The 17,165-nt window shown below is 48.0% G+C and overlaps 2 protein-coding genes across 8 annotated transcripts in view; one reads left to right on the forward strand and one right to left on the reverse strand.

Moving 5' to 3' along the window:
- Positions 1-1,937: 1,937 nt before the first annotated feature.
- Positions 1,938-6,590, reverse strand: LOC122383548. Of its 5 annotated transcripts, none has more exons than XM_043370061.1 (7): positions 6,537-6,590; positions 5,350-5,577; positions 4,977-5,094; positions 3,823-3,955; positions 3,432-3,537; positions 3,036-3,129; positions 1,938-2,615 (listed from the first exon to the last, which is right to left on the reverse strand). In XM_043370061.1, exons 2-7 carry the CDS (start codon positions 5,533-5,535, stop codon positions 2,512-2,514), a joined length of 741 nt encoding a protein of 246 aa, XP_043225996.1. In that variant the 5' UTR covers positions 5,536-5,577; positions 6,537-6,590; the 3' UTR covers positions 1,938-2,511. The 5 variants fall into 5 exon arrangements, with proteins under 5 accessions (XP_043225996.1, XP_043225999.1, XP_043226000.1 ...); XM_043370064.1 differs by having other exon boundaries at positions 6,512-6,542; XM_043370065.1 differs by lacking the exon at positions 6,537-6,590 and adding an exon at positions 6,497-6,520.
- Positions 6,591-6,717: 127 nt separating this feature from the next.
- Positions 6,718-17,165, forward strand: part of LOC122383549 (serine beta-lactamase-like protein LACTB, mitochondrial) — a 14,786-nt gene continuing 4,338 nt past the window's right edge. The window contains exons 1-4 of one of the 3 annotated variants that reach the window (XM_043370068.1): positions 6,718-6,899; positions 15,130-15,298; positions 16,329-16,437; positions 16,660-16,850. In XM_043370068.1, coding sequence (XP_043226003.1) covers positions 15,131-15,298; positions 16,329-16,437; positions 16,660-16,850 — 468 coding nt within the window. In that variant the 5' untranslated portion in view covers positions 6,718-6,899; position 15,130. Of the gene's footprint in view, positions 6,907-15,129; positions 15,299-16,328; positions 16,438-16,659; positions 16,851-17,165 lie in introns of all 3 variants that reach the window. The other 2 variants (XM_043370067.1, XM_043370066.1) reach the window with 2 other exon arrangements.

The raw sequence follows: 17,165 nt of genomic DNA on the forward strand, positions 1-17,165 counted from the left end.
CCAATATAAACTTTCTGTCCTCTATTAACTCTATGTACATACTATTGGTATCAAAGATAAGGGCCCAGACGACCTGTAGTTAGGATACGGTGAATACCCGTACCCTCGCTTCAATTCGAGTGGGGTGAGGTTGGGCGGGGAGGGGCGCACTCGGCCCGAGCTGTGGCGAGGGTATTCACCGCTTCAAAACTACAGGTTGCCTGGACCCTTATCTTGAGACCAATGTGCCTATTCTTTCACCAGCGGCCTTCGGCTTGTCCTCCGGCACCGACAGCTCGGTATAGAAATTTATTAATACCGTAGTATGCCTAAGGTTGGAGGGTGGAAGTCACCATCCATTCCTACAAAATGGCCCATACCTGGCATGACCCGAAACCGTAGACAAAAGAGCCATCTATGGACCACTTTGTTTGCTAACAATATTATCATGCGGCGCAGCATGCGGCAGGCGCAGACGGCAGAGCCATCTATGGGCCGGTTTGCTAACACTACTGCAATGCGGTGCAGCATGTGGCAGGCGCAGACGGCAGAGCCATCTATGGGCCAGTTTGTATTATTGCTATGCGGTGCGCGTAATTCTTTTTTCCACCCAAAGGAAGGCGCAATACGGAGAATATCCCATTGCGTCATTGAAAAGTGACTTACACCTCCGACCGGCCAGCTGGCTGCGTGGTGTAGTGGTGAGCACACTCGCCTCGTGATCTAATAACTCGGGTGCGATCCCCGCCGCCGGCCGAACTTTTTGGCGCGTTGTAGGTTAGGTTGTAGGTTTGTAGGTTGTAGGTTTGTAGGTTAGGTTGTAGGTTAGGTTGTAGGTTGTAGGTTTGTAGGTTGTAGGTTAGGTCAGGTGAGGTTAGGTTATGTTTGTTTTTGTTTGGTTTGTTTACCAAGAAGCATCTTCGGGTATAGCGCCTTCCTTTGGTTGGAAAAAAGAAACACGCATGCGGTGCAGCATGCGGCAGGCGCAGATGGCAGAGCCATCTATGGGCCAGTTCGCTAACATTATTACCATGCGGTACAGTATCTCGCAGCCCACAGGCGCAGACGGCAGAGCCATCTATGGGCCGATATGGGCGCACTGTTGTGCGGTGCAGCATAAGGCAGGCGCCTGGCGCAGACAGCAGAGCCATCTATGGGTGAGCGTGAGCTTTGACAAAAGGCTTTGCGGTGCAGTATGCCACAGGCGCAAATGACAGAGCCATCTATGGGCCAGTTTATTAACGTTATTGTCATGCGGTGCAGCATTCGGCAGGTGCAGGCATCGACATCGGGCGTCGCAGTGTGCGGCGGGGTCGTTGCTGACGGATTGCCGGTTACGGAAAACATTCGACACAGTGTGAAACCATTGTAGGCATCTAATTTGCCGATCTCAGGGTAACTAGCTGGTTTCAAAAGATCAACCTAAAACAGCGTAAACAGCCAGGAAGTTGTTAGTTTTAGGTACACTTCACCCGCCGACTAAGGTGTACAGTGTACACAGCACAAGTAGGTATAACAGCAGAAACAGGTTCTGATAACTGCATAACCCTGATGTGGAGTTCAGCCCTCACCGTCATATCGTTTTAAAATTGGGCGGGGTCGTTGCTGCTGACGTCATATCGTTTCAAATGGGCAACACATCGATCCTCGTAAACAACGTTTATTAACCTTCTGAAGAGTATTGTTGGATATTGCTTTGGTAGCACTGCTTCTCGTTCGGTTCATGTGGTTCAAAGCGGCATGCCGAGCGAAGTTAGTCCAGCATCCAGGATGTTGGATATCTAAAATGTTGGTTGCCGGTGAAATCGCTACAGCAGTCGAGTTGAAATTTAGGGACAATTTACGAACAAAATACTAACTCAGTAATAACATTGATTTGGGTCGACTTTCGAGGATCAGCTCAAGTCAGTAGGGTCACGGTCATACCAAACCGCGAGTCACCTTTCAACACAATTAGGTATGAGTGAGCTGGGTACCTGTTCATTATTGTCGAATACATTAATCTTCATTTGTTCTTACACAGGCAAAAAACAAAGTTCCTGAGGGTCTGTCAAAAATAAATGTCGATTTTCTTTATTGATAGATCTAGAGGCATTACGCACATGTCGTAGTTATTTGATCCTACTCACATTCGACTATAAAACTTAATTGTTGTTAGCCAATTCGAAGAAACCATTTTCAGATCAACATAGGCTTCCCAATTGAAGATGTATCGCAATGTGAAAAACAATATACGCAAATCATATATTACTTGCGTAAGCATACCCACCAGCCAAAGCGTTGAGCACACAAATTATACAGCTGTTAACACAAGGCGAACTATGAATGAGTGCTGAAATGACGTGACATGATGACGATGATGATGATGGTCATAGAATTTCAACAGCGCTTCGTGACAAAGCGACAGTCCTTGCTCACCAAGCTCGTCCCGTAACCACTTCGTCAGTTCGCTAGATAATCAGAGTGCAGGCGACCCACCAGGGTTTCAGTGATCCCTATCAGGTCACCGCTGTGCAAATCGGGTCACCAAGGTCACTGAGACACACTGTCTGAGCAGAACACTGAGTTCTGTAGCTGGGAGACGCCGAGGCCGAGCGCTGAGACGGCCGTCGCTGATGATAGGTCGGACGAATCGGCTGTAAAAGACAAAAATGTTTTTTTTTACCGTCAAAGACAGCTGACGGGACAGTAAAGCTGTTTACAAAGCAAAACCAGTGGCTGTTAAAAAAAAAAACAAACAAAGAGATGTCAGAAGCACGGTAAACTGATGGGTTGGCAGAGATGTCAGGAAAAAAACACTGAAAGAGTAACTTCACTACTAGATCGAATAAATCATAAAAATCCCGCAATACCGTGGGGCAACTAGTGGTTGGTCGAGCATACTGCCGCAGACTCTAACATTTTTTGTATCTGATACACACAGGCGAACTGGAAACATGGTTCGGTTTGCGCGGATCGCGTACACTGTGCGTTCCACTCCAACGGCCGACCCTGGACGGGGTTCGCTCAGCGGTCGCCCATCAGTCAACCAAAGAACGCAGCTAGCCAGTACCTACCAGCTGATCGGCAGTTTTGTCGCAGGGTGCGGATGTTGTCCAGCCTGGTCCGCAGTTCACACAGGTCCCTACCGGCCCTGGCCAGGTCCTCGCCCTGTCCAAAGTCGTATGTCAGAGATGTATGTGGTACAAGCATGCGGCAGAAGGCCCTTTCAGTACCGGTAGACGCAATGAGACAGAACAGAGCGAGCAATCAAGGCCATTATTTCGTCGTCAGTTTTGAATAGGTCAGTTGTGAAGGAAGCATTTATGTAGCATATCTTACTAATTTAAAGCCCTTATATATCAGGGGTGACTAAGGCATGAAACTTCGCTGACTTTCCCAAGAAAGCTAGCAGAAGATAATCATCATCATAAGAGAGAAAGATGCTTCATTAATAACAAGATCTGCCTTACCAATTTCTTGTTTGGTTTGTACATCGCCGCCTTTTGGAATGCTAGCTCAATGGCATTGACGTCCTTTATCAGAGCGGCCATATGGTTGAGCAGCGACTTCACAGCACTGCAAGGAGACAAGGGCGTCACTTACCTAATGTATGCTACACAACACATTGCTGATATAGGCAAACGCGGGCTTGTAAGATGTTTAAGGCTTCTGCCGCTACCATCCATACTTTCATCCAAAGGACGATGCAGAAGTACGATCATATCATACCTTTATGAGCGCAATGCATGAAATACTATAAGTCAGTGACAATCGCAGTCATGCAGTGTGTTATCAATGAGCCGGCATCGTTCAGTTGGCCAGTGCAGATTTGGTTCACCGACCCCTTCGCCGCTCGCTCACCCGTGCTGCTCATAGGGCAGGTCCAGTCCGTCTGAGAACTTGTTCTGCAGCAGCCGCCAGCCCAGCGGCTCCATGTTCTCACCGATACTGGCCAGCTGGCCGCCCAGCTGGTCAATCTCACTGATCAGCTCACCTGAAAACGTGCGGCCGAGATACCGGACACTAGGGTTAGCATAGTGAGCAAATAACTTCGTATGTGTCGATATTCCGTATTCTTGATAGTAAAGAAAACTTGTAGCACGCCGAAAATGTCTAGTCCTGTGTAATGCTTTACTGGCTTTACCACTGCCTCATAAAGTATCAATCAATATTTTTTTTTGCATGGCTGATCACCAGCTATTTAAGTTTGGGTATCACAATTGATTTGCAAATTTTGTTCCTTTTCGATGATGCTGATAATATGTGGCAGTGTCCTGTGCAATTTTGCATGTTTCTTTTTGCAAGCGCCAAGCAGATAAATGAATTTTTATAAGTCCTCTGGTAGCTTCATTTGTAACAGAGCTTGTCTTTTCTGTACTTAAATTATCATCTTCACACCGTATTTATATAAATATCTACAACTTTGTTGAGTTCAGTATAGATATAGTACTTTTCTATGATTTTTTTTTGGTATTTTCTTAGTGTATTTGGTTGGCATCTGTTTGGTATCAGTTTCCAAAAATGACTTAAATTGATATCACATATGTATAAATTTTAGATAACATCTTGATTGAATCGCGTTGAGTTAAATCATGAGTTGAGTCATTCCCTGAATCACGATAATGGGATGAGTCGTGATTGAGTTGAATCACAGGGTCCATGAGTCGTGATTGAATCGCTTGGAAAATCAGACTGTTTGATTGAGTTATGATTGAATCAGTCATTTCATCAAGTGAGTCGTGATTGAATTGATTGAATTTTTTTGAATCGCTTACAAGTCTGGACTGAGCATGTCCGACTTCTGCAACACAATGACAGACGGGCGCGGCAACGAGCAAGACTGAAAAAGCCGGTAATCAAAATTTAGCGACACAACGTGTACCACAACATTCCGGAACCATTTCCAAGTCAAATCTGATGATCTTTGTGCATAATTCCTCTCTCCGCTCACATAACGTTCCCTTCAATCCCACCCACCCCGGACACCGCTCTCCGCGCGGGGCAGCGCCACCTACCGAGCAGGGCACCTCCGGGCAGGCGGCGCTCGGTGTCGGTGAGCAGACCGGCGTCACACGCCAGCCGCGCCTCATGCAGCCGTCGGCGCATCTCGGCCAGCACCGACAGTTCCCTCAGCTGCCGCGGCACAGCAACAAGACTATGTCAGGGAGGACTGCGTGCGTCGACTGCCGCCGCTGTGGCTCGAGTCAGTGTTGATAGGTGGTGACATCGCACCTCCAACAGCAGTGTAAGAAGCATTCAGAAATTGTAAAACAGAGAAATACTTGATCACAAATAAGAGTGGGGTTGACATGCCCCAAAAACCCTATGATACATAGCACAAAGTGTGTTATCCTTGCAGAAGATCTACAGGGGATCGGCAATACTCACTAGTTGGTCATGATAGCCTGAGCATACCCCACCATCCTTTGTGGTATCCATCAAACTGTCCACCTCAGAGCTCAACTTGGACTCTTCTGCAGATGCCAAGGTAGACTGCATACTATTTCCACTCTGACATTTAGATATTATAAATTTCAAACTGTCAATCTGCTTGTTCCTCCTAATAGCATCCATGGCTTTCTTGTTTATAGCTCACACAAATGAAATGAAATTCATCTGAAAATGAAAATCAGATTAATAGCAAAGCATTGACATAACATTTTAGAAGCTTCAACAGGTAGGTACTAGGTACTGAACATCTCACTGGGCATTTGATTTGTAGCCTGGAGCTTTCTCAGCTGAACAATTTTTCATGTTTTTCTTGGATAAAAACAATGAATAGGCAATATAAAATAAAACATATTTGAAAGAGTAGAACCATAAACAGTCACTGAAGCAAGATATAAGGATTAGGATAGAAAACCAGAGAGCTTTTTAGAGATTATACACCGGCAGCATTTGATGCATTTCTTTTCTTAGTTGTAGTTAATATAAGCCGCAGCTCTCAAGGGCAGCTACTTGCCCTAAACCGCCAATCACCATACTGGCAAAAATCATACTGGACTGACGGACTCAGATTAATATACAATGCATCAGTCTCCTGAATACAGGCCAGAAATGTCTCGAAAACATTTGCCTTGTGGGCTGCAGCTTGCGCTGACGCAAGGGCGTCCTCCTGCCCAGTACAGGTTTCAAAATTCAAATAGAAAAATATAAATACTTGGTTTACGCTTCCTTCTCAAAGTGTCAAAATGTCTAATTTCTTCCCAAAAGCTTAATATTTATGGGCGCTGCAGGAGGAATAAATAAAGGCTATGAATAAATGCACAGCAGCAAAACAAAACTTAAAATTGAAGTGCCCCAAGTTCAAGTCAAAACCCCGTCCTCTCTTTAGACCCGCAAGAGCCAGCCGTCAATAATGCATCAGTTGCATCACCAACACAGTCTTTTTCTAATGTCAATGTCACATTGCAGTTTGAGTTTGCACTAAGGTTGCAAGTTTGCAGTTTGCTATGTAATCCCATTGCACAGAGCAATGTCAGGTTTTTCATAAATTCAGTGTCAATAAATTAAATGAATGAGAATAAATGCATAAAATAAGCTTTTCAACCCCCGCATCAAAAATTGAAACCGACCGCGACGTTGAGCTAGGAATAATTATGTTCTGCTGTTAGCGACCACTCTGCAAATTTCAAAGGAACGTCTCTGTTACCATAGTAACTGTGTAATGTACCAATGAAAAACTGTTCTTGATTGCCATCAGCAACATATTGAACACGCCCTAGACGAGGGCAATACAAACACAAACTTGCACAAGCTTCAAGAACGGCCTTGACTTCAAGCTCGTGTAAAGCTGCATGTCATGGGAGTGTAATTTATACCCATTTATTGGTATTTTTATCATTGCTTTGTTATTTTGAATTCAGTGCGACAAACAAGCAAATACTTCAAGCTGCTGCAATTGAATTGTGCTCCTGGTGGACGGAAGGTTGCTCCAGGTCAGAGGTCTCAAGGTGTTTTGGAATTTGGTCCCTGGATCATGATTCAGATTCAGATTCAGAAGGGGGATGTTGGAATGAGGAAAATTGAGGTTAGGGTAGGTAGTTCCGCGTTGCGCTTTCGGCGGGAACGGACGTGTCTCATCGAGCTCTCTTAGAATTTGAACGAGTTTAGCTGGCTATTGGTTCCTGGCCTAGGATTGCTTGAAATAATTTGAAGTTTGCTTATCCATCTTCTCTTGGTGCCTGAAGATTGTACGATGCCGTTACAACACTCACCGGTTTCAACTCGACGTAAAGTGGCCGCTCCAATTTCATCAGCTGTTGCAGCAACGGAAATGGAAAAGATTCAAACTGAGAGCCCCACGCTGGAATCGTCCCAATCGCAAACAAGTGAAAAAGGTGAATTATGCAAGCAGAATGCAGGTGATTCTGTGTCATCCCAGGCTGTTGGCAAGGTTAAAGTAGGAGAAAGCAAGGAAGGTGAAAGTGATTCTCAACCAGGGACTGAGCGCCTCGTCAACAAAGGTATGGACAAGCCTGTGGGTGATAAGGCTGTGGGTAAGCTGGATGAAAGTATTTTCAAAAGGTGGGAAAATGAGTCTGTGTCCATCTCCCGTTCTTCCAGCGACACGAGCTCAGGAAGCGAGGCTAACATCTGTAAGGGTGGGCCTGGAAAGCCATGCGGAGAGGCTGTTCAAGCTGGGGATGCGGGTGTCCTTTGCGACAGATGTCACAACTGGTACCACACTGCATGCCAGGGCATCCCGAAGCTGGCTATGAAAGCGCTGGAAAAATACAAGGTTCTTGCTTGGCTCTGCACTAGTTGCAAGGCAGATCTGAAAAGGGGTAAACCACATCGCCCCTCGCTCTCGTCTCTGTCAAGTAAGGTTGACCTGCTCGATGAAACCCTCCGTGGCCACATGGCTGAAGTTCAGCAATCTCTGAAAAAGTATGAGTCAGTCATCAAAGTCCAGTTTGCAGAACTGAAGTCTGACCGGGAGAAGACCATCCAGCTTGTAGACAAGTCTCTGAAGGGGAATGAGCTGCATAAGACATATGCTGATATGGTAAAGGGCACCTGCGACGAGGTAGTGAAGAAGGTCAGTGATCAGATCTCTGCCTTCCCTAAAGTGGATACTCAAGCTGGATCCAAGGGTGTACAGGACCTGTCTGTTGCCCTGGATGACTATATGGACAAAGAAAAGAGGAAATCCAACATTGTAGTCCACAACTTGCCTGAACAGGATAGCGAGACCCAGACAGATAGATCTGGACACGATTCCTCCCTCTTCATAACCATGATCAAGGAAGAAATGAAGTTGAAGGTCAACGTTCAAAAAACTTTTCGAGTCGGAAAGAAAATTGAGGGCAAGGATAGGCTTCTGATAGTCGCCCTGGAAAATGTCTCAACAAAATATGACATCCTGAAACTCGCCCCCCAGCTGCGTCACTCTAAAAAGTTTCCGAGGGTATATGTCACTCCTGATCTGACCAGAAAGGAGAGGGAAATTAACAAGAGGCTGAGAGACGAACTAAATAGTCGGAAGAGGGCTGGTGAAACCAACTTAACTATCAGAGGCAATAGGATTGTCAGCCTACCACCATCATCTGGGCCAAATCACAGGGGCACAGCAACAAACTGGCATGGTGCTACAGCCCCTGCCACCGTTGAAGCTGAGGCAGCTGTTGGGCAGGACCGAGCGCTGCCTGTCACTCATTCCAGAACTGAGCTGGCTGAGGTTGGAGGGCTGGCTGTCGCTCCCAGAGCTGGCAGTGACCACCCTACTCAACCACAGCCTCCCCAACAGTCTGAAGGTAACCGGAACAACAACCAACAGGCCGAGACAACTGCCCAGCCAGACAATGCAAGTCATAGAGGCAACTGTCCTGTTCCTGAGGCCAATGCACCTGTTGCTGGAGCTGGAGGGCTGGCTGCCGCTCACTCAGGAGCTGGCAGTGACCACCCTACCCAGGCAGCCAATGCTGGCCAAGGCTCAGCAAACGGGAACAGTGGGACAGCCTCTGGTAGTGTTTGACTAGCGGTGAATTCTGAGGGCAGGAAAAGGACAAACTTGCAAGTACTCTACACGAATGCTGACCAATTTCCTAACAAAAGAGACGAGCTCTGCATGAGAATTGCTGGGAATGAGCCAGACGTCATCATGATTACTGAAGTCATTCCAAAAGCCCAAACTGTTCCCATTGCTACAGCTCTGCTAGCTGTCCCTGGGTATTCCATGCACACAAATTTTGACCCTTCTGTATCCAACCTGGGCTCAAGTGGCTGTCGTGGAGTAAGCATTTACATCAAAGACAATCTGAAAGCATCTGTGGTCAACTGTGGCATGACAACTCATATTGAGCAGCTCTGGTTGCAACTCCCACTGATGGGAAATGACAAGCTTCTGATTGGATGCCTATACCGCAGTCCAACCCTGAGCACACAAGAGAGTTCCACTGAGCTATGTCAACTTTTGCGTACAGCCTGTACTTCAGCCTGTTCCCATATTCTCATATGCGGGGACTTCAACATGCCCCACATTGACTGGGAGAATGTCTTCTCTCCTGCTCCTCCCCTGGATGTTTCACACCAGTTTCTGGAAGTGATAAATGATTGCTTCCTCACTCAGCAAGTCACTCGACCCACTCGCTTCCGTTCAGGTGAGACGCCCCACATCCTGGACCTGATCCTCACCAATGAAGATGGGATGGTAAAGCACCTTTACCATGAATCAGGCCTTGGAAGGAGTGACCATGTCATCCTGCGGTTCGATCTGGCATGCTACACATACCAACATGAGTTCCCCTCTGCTCGTCCCAACTACTTCAAAGGAAACCCAGACAAGTACATCAGGCTGGTCCAGGAGTTGGACTGGGAGTCAGCAGATGCACTCGGTATCGACCAAAAGTATGACTTCATTACCAGTAACCTCACCAGGATTGCTCTGGAATGTTTCCCGAAAAGTAAGAGAAAAGGAAGCCGTAAGAACATCTACATAAATGGGCAGACTCTGCGCCTAAAAAAGAAGAAAGAGAAGCTATGGAAGATATACTCTCACTCCCAGGATGTGTTGGACTACTGCAGGTACACTCAGTGCAGAAATCAACTGCGTGCGCTGACTAGAAGACTGAGACGTGACTTTGAGGAAAAGCTAGCAACGAACATCAAAGCCAATCCAAAGGCTTTCTGGCGGTATTCCAACACAAGGCTGCGGACCAAGACCAAGATCGATGACCTTTCTGATGACTCAGGGCGGACTGTGAGCGATGACACGGGAAAGGCGCAACTCCTGAATGCTTTTTTCAGTAGTATATTCACTGACGAAGATACGACCGAGATCCCGGAACCGACAACCAACTTCTCAGGTCCTCCAATCGAGTCAATCCGCATAACAGCTGAGGCAGTCCGGAACAAGCTTTCCTCTCTCAAAACGGACAGCACTCCCGGTCCCGATGGTTTGCACCCCAAGCTTCTGCAGTTGGCGTCTCAGCCCCTGGCTGGTCCATTGGCTTCCCTGTTTGAAGCTTCCCTCGACCAAGGAGTCCTTCCAGCCTCATGGAAAACAGCGTCAGTCTTTCCCATACACAAGAAGGGTAACAAGCAGACCCCGGGGAATTACCGGCCCATCAGTCTCACATCAATCCCTTGTAAGGTCATGGAGTCCCTGATCCGCGATGAGCTCATGGACTTTCTGTCCCTCACAAACCAGTTTTCCAGACACCAACACGGATTCCGGCCCAGAAGATCATGCAGTTCACAACTTCTGGAGGTATTGGAGGACTGGTGTAAGATGATCGAGGAAGGTGACTCAGTTGATGTGGTGTACCTGGACTTCCGCAAGGCATTCGACGCTGTTCCACACAACCGACTTCTGAGGAAGCTGCGCAGCTACGGTATCTCTGGCAAACTCCTCCGATGGATCGAAGCATTCCTGTCGGAAAGAAACCAGAAAGTCGTTGTCAATGGAAGCCACTCTGATCTGGTTCCTGTCAAGAGTGGAGTTCCTCAGGGTTCGGTTCTTGGTCCCCTCTTGTTCCTGCTGTACGTCAATGACATCCCATCTGCCGTTAACTGTACATCCAAGATGTTCGCCGACGACACAAAGGTCTACAGCGGCGTATCCAGGCAGAACGGCAAAGATGGCCAGGATGTTGCAACTGAGGCCGTGGGGTTGGCTGTCGCTCGTCCCCGAGCTGTCAGTGACCACCCTACTCGACCAGTGCAGCCTGTTGGCGGTGGGCAGAACCAGAGCGGCAGACATGCCCAACTCGTGGCAGCTGGGGTTGGGCTTGGAGGGTTGGCTGTCGCCCAACCCAGAGCTGTCAGTGACCGCCCTACTCGACCAACGCAGCCTGCCGATGGAGGACTGAACCAGAGTGACAGAGATGACCATCTCGAGGCAGCTGAGGTTGGAGGGCTGGCTGTCGCTCAACCCAGAGCTGTCAGTGACCACCCTACTCAACCTATGCAGCCTGTTGATGGAAGACAGACCGCTACTCGACCTCAAACCTCCCTACTGGCTGATGGAGCAGCGACTACATCGGGAGCGCTAGCCCTCCAAGCTGATATTGATGCACTTGTGGCATGGTCTGACAAATGGCAGCTCCCGTTCAATGAAGAGAAGTGTAAGGTTCTGCATCTGGGTACAAATAATCCCAAACTCCGATACACGATGCGAGGAGTGTGTCTGGAAGAGACTGAATCTGAACGGGACCTTGGCATTCTGGTAGATTCCTCCCTAAAATTCCGGAGGCAAGCATCTGCAGCCGTGGCAAAGGCCAACCAGATCTTAGCAGTGATCAGGCGGTCGTTCGAATTGATTGATGAGTGTACTCTTCCCCTGCTATACAAGACTCTCGTTCGCCCTCACCTGGAGTACGGCAATGTGGCTTGGGGCCCATTCAATCGAGCTGATCAACTTCTAATCGAACGAGTCCAAAGAAGGGCAACCCGCCTGGTAGCCTCTCTCAGACACCGCCGGTACGAGGAACGACTGGAGGCACTGAAACTGCCATCGCTGTTTTATCGGCGACGCCGAGGAGACATGATCCAGGTGTACCAAATCTTTCATGGAGGGGTTGATCTGGCTCCAGAAGAGTTCTTTACTGCCGCTGCATCCGACCGCACCCGAGGCCATCCATGGAAAATCGCAAAACCCAGAGCTGAGTCAAGACCAAGGAGACAGGCTTTCAGTGCCCGGGTGGTCAATGACTGGAACGGCCTGCCCATGTCAGTTGTTGGCGCCGGCTCTGTTGAGCAGTTCAAATCCGAACTCGACGCCCACTGGGCAAACTTCAGGTACCTGGTACCTGACTGGAGATAGTCAAGTCTCAAAGGATTCGAGCTCGATGAGAACGGTTCCCTACAGGCCAAGTGGCCTTTAAAATTCCGATCAAATTAAGGTAAGGTAAGGTAAGGTAGTGTAGAAATTCCTTTGCAAACCACTTAAAACCAGCCACTCTACCTCCCCCTCTGCTACCGGCTCCTCCCCTCCCCCCGCCACGCGTTGGACACTGGGGCCCTGTTTTAGGAAGTGCTAGCTTAAGGGTGGAATCTGAAAACAGGGCACTTGAAGGCATATTATGTCATGTGGCTGCAAAGAAATTAATTCTCCTTCTGTTGTTGCCTTCCACAGGCTAATTGTCACTGATTTTTGCAAGCGAATTTCAAGAGCCTTGATCAAATTGCCCCAGGTGCCCTGTTTTCATATTCCACCAAACACTGTGGGCATTTAGGGCGCTTGGGCATAGGCATTAGCGTCGCCACGGGGGGGGGGGGCAAGCGAGGCAGTTTGCCCCTCCAGCCTCCGATCGATGCAGATCCGATGAGATTTTGAGATCAGCAAAAATGGGGGTAGTTTTCAAAAATGGTTTTGAAGACAGAATTGGTTAGAGTCGTAAGTCCCAGCAAGAGTCGGAGTGAGAGTCACCAAAATCTTCTGGACTTTGACCCTTTTCCGGACTTTGACTTTGATTCAATACTTGGTTGTTTTTAGCTGAATTCTACTCTCAGTTTTCACCAAAATTTTTGTTTGAAGACCTAGCTCAAAAATTTTGGGGTTGAGTCAGGGACTCAGGGTCTTTTCCAGCTCTGGCTAAATGCCTGCGACATGTTCAAGTGCAGTTAAAGTGCCACGGGGCTTTTAAAGGCCGCTGTTATGCACCTTAAAAGCCCCACTGAACTCTAAGAATGTCCCACGCTAACTTCCCAAGGGACCCAAACCGACCTCTCGGGCCCTCAGGCCGGCACTTCTGAACTCCACTTCGGTTTCCCACTGCCGATTCTGATGGCTCAGACGCAGATATTTGAGGGCTACTTGGACAGTCTTTCTGAGGGCCTCCGCCTGCCTCAACGGCCCCATACTGGCCTATGAGGGTCCTATCGGTGTCCAATGGCCAATGGCAGTCTCTGATAGCTCATTCCAATCATCCATACGGCAGGTCTATCATTTGAAAGCCTACACGGATCTTTGAACAAGGGTCTTCAAAGATTTTTTTTTGAAACCTTCGCTGACCTCTATTAGTTAGCCCAGCTGAGCTCTTGAGGCAACACAGGGCTCTTGCAGGCCCAAATCCAGCATCTGAGGGACCACATGTGCTTCTGAGCAGGGCTACGGGGTCGGGGTTGGACTTTGCGAGTCGGCCGGGTCGACTGCTCCGACCGGAGTCGGAGCCGATTTGGGGAGCCGTTGTCGAAGTTGATTTTGGAAGCCGGGGTCGAAGTCGAGTCGAAGATACATCACAAAAACTGCAATTATGCATACAAGAAACGGATTTTTAGAAGGGCGAACCGACTGCCTGGATTATTTTTAATTTCTTCTGGATGAGGATCGGGAGTACCTGCACAGAGGCCCGTCTGAGGAAGGGGGTTCCCACAGACCCACTGTGCCCTCCTGCCTCCCCATAACAAGGTTTTACCCTGCTAAAACTGACGTACCCAACGGGTAAATATTTGGGGCGACCCACATCGATCTCTGGGATCCTAAGCAGTAAGCAGGCTTCTGAGAGTCCACACTGACCCTGAGTGCCCTGAAATGGCCTTGGAAGTCCCGCCCGACCCTATCTCTAAGGGATCCCTTACCGGTATGCCGTGCGTAACTTGTGGTTCCGTTTAACATTTTTATTTCGCGTTTGCAGCGCTTCCCTTCACACGAAAAACGAGAAACTTTTTGTTCACGCTCGGGTGAACAAAACGCTTCCTCTCACTGGAGCAAAGATGAATTACTTCCGATTCACACTTCCGACATTCACTCTCCGCCGAATGCCCAACTTAGCTACTATCGGCGGCTGGGATAAGCATTTCATGTAAAACCTCTGCATTCATGCGTGAATGGAGGTTTTAGCAAGGTGATCCGATTAAATGGAGCGTTTTTCACCTTTTTTCTGGATGATGATCATGAGCGACGAGCGTCTGCACAGGGGCCCTCTGCAGTGCATCGGCAATCGCAGCCACTGTAATTCTACCGGTCGTTTTTGTCCAGAAATGTCAAATCTCGAACTTTTCTGTAAAAATGCATGTCATAGCTAGAAGGAAAACTTTATCACCATCGGATTCCTTGTCTGTAAGAATCTTGGGATTCCTCGCACCATTGCGCGTCGAATGATATGTAAAACGAGTGAGTAACGACTGGGGAAAGGCAAGATTTAACACAAAAGTTGATTTTGCCACCCCCTCCGGCCCCCCCTAACCGAAAATCTCTGGCGACGCCTATGACGACGGATCCTGTCACTGACTTCGCCTGGCTACGGCGTACCACCAGCCACAACTGACCATACCTGCCAGGAGGCCCATAAACGTCAAGCGCCCGTCGCGCGTCAAACCCTGGTGTAACCGGGAGCGCGTGCTCTCACCACGTGGAGTCCAACGCTCTACCAACTGAGCTATGGGTTCGACTGAGATCTGTACCAAATTTCAGCGAAAAGTAGCTGGATTATTTTAAAGAAATAGTAAAAAGTCATAACACCTTGAAATAGCTTTCTATCATGGATGTGTGACAACCCTGTATCAGAAGCCCATTGCAATGATCAATTCAACATGTCTCTGAGTGACCAGTTTTGTTCCTAAACTCTGACTTGACTTGTGCTGGGCACTGGCTGTTCTGTGTCTATTTCAATAGGTATCAACATTTTGTAGATGAAGCTTCAAGTTCAGCCTACTTCAAATTTGAATTGTGTTATGTGGAACAAGTTATGTGGTTATTTAATGTTCAATGTCGATATGTTTCAGGATGTTACCTCAATTGCTCAAGGCGGGTGCAGCTCTTGCTGCCACCACTGCTGCAGTAACACTTGGGAAAGGATATTTTGGGACTCTCCAATCTGAAGATCCATCATCAACCACATCTGCTGATCAAGAAGCATCTTGGCCTGGTGACCTGGATCATACAAAATTAGAGGTAACAATATGTTCTCTCATGATTTGTCTTTAAAAAAAAACCATTGTTTGTTTGTGATTCATTTCCCCCAGTACCTACATCCTTTTACTTTTGCATGATCAGCCATGAACGAGCCATTTTACTATCCAGGTGTACAGATGGCAGTTAAGATGGCCATCTTACTAATTAATTTAAGCAGGGCTGCGGAATCGGAGTCGGAGCCGGTCGGTGTCGAGAGTTCTTCGTCGAGTCGGAGTGGAGTTGGTGTCGCCAAAATCTTACAGACTCCGACTCCGGAGTTGGAGTTGACACTGCATGGCTCGGTGTCATGCCCTACACCTGTTCGCTTGAAGCTACTACTCTCGTTGACCTTTCAAAGTCAGATTTTCTCGAAAGAGGCCATATTCCTGTTTTGGATGAGCGTTTTTAGCCAAAAAAAAAAAAAGCAGAAGACGGCAGATTCCCCGAAACCTGCTTTTTATTCTATAGGCTATTTTTAAAACAATTTTGCAATGCAAGACTTTGGAATGGGCAAGTAATCGTTTCAGACATAATAATGCATCTGGCCACCATTAGATTTATTATCCTGGACTTGGACTATAGGGAAAACGTCTGGAGTCGGAGCTAGAGTCGTAATCAGAATCGGAGTCGATATTTGAAGCCGGGGTCAGGGTCGGAGTCATCCCAAAATGCATCGACTCCGCATCCGGCCATGGGTGGAGCTTTTCCAGGGAAGTTGGTGGGGCAAAAAGTCGTCAAACCCACAATGTCCGATTATGAGGTTGAATAAAATGCCACACCGAATCAATTTCTATCATTACAGATATAATATTTTGCGTTAAACATACATTCCATAGCTCTTCAATGCGAAAAAGATTATTTTGCAAAGCAACAAAGTCTTAGAAATCAGCTGAAGTTGATGGGGAAAAACGCTTATTGGTGGGGCAAAATACCAAGTTGGTGGGGCAGCCGCCCCAGCAACTGTATAGGAAGCTCCGCCCCTACGCATCCCTGGATGTAAGCACTTTCTGAATGTATTCTGTGTTTGCAGAAAATAAAGGATGCTGCCCGGGAGCTGGTCTTGAGAAAGAAGGAGGAGTGTGGAGCGCCGGGCGTGACAATCGCTGTCTCAAAAAATGGACGTCCGGTCTGGGCCGAGGGTGAGATCGAAATTCGAATGGAATTCAGAATGCGATATGTCTCAACTTAGTGTTGAATCTGTTGATCTCCTGTCTGGTCCATGGGTGCTTATTGTTGATGGTGTAAACTCCCCGTCTGTCTCATTTAGCGCCGTCGGTTATTTTCGTACAGCGCCGAGCTGGTCCCGACAGTGCCGTTCGTTGACGCGCTCCTCGGGGTGTCCCCTCTCCCCTACTGAGCAGGTTTCGGGTACGCCGATGTGGAGAATTTTACTCCGATGACTCCGCGGCACGTGCTGAGAATAGCCAGTATCAGCAAGCCGATCACGATGGCACTGGTGGCACGTGCTATGGACGCCGGTCTTCTGGACGCGAGCCACACCGTGCACCACTACCTGCCGCACTACCCGCGCCACAGCGTCGACGGCGAACAGGTGGGTCAGCCAGCTCACCGCCGGTGTCACCTGAATGTGTACCTATATTAAGTGCGTAGCTTACATATGTACTTTGTGTACTTAGATGTAGCTGGGTGGTCACTGCCAGGGGACAGCTTCGATCGTTTATGTGGTCACACGTTTTGGACACACGCTAACCATGACACAGCATGAAGACACAGCATTAAGGGTAAATTTATCTGGGGTGGGTGGACGTGCCATTGGTTTCGTTGAGAGAATTTCGTCCCTGTAGCTTTTTCTAGTTCTACTTTTTGGTATTGTGACAAGAGGTAACATGAGATGGATCACAAAAGA

This window comes from Amphibalanus amphitrite, unplaced genomic scaffold, assembly GCF_019059575.1.
Source record: "Amphibalanus amphitrite isolate SeventyFive unplaced genomic scaffold, NRLGWU_Aamphi_draft 000167F_arrow, whole genome shotgun sequence".
NCBI classification, from domain to species: domain Eukaryota; kingdom Metazoa; phylum Arthropoda; class Thecostraca; order Balanomorpha; family Balanidae; genus Amphibalanus; species Amphibalanus amphitrite.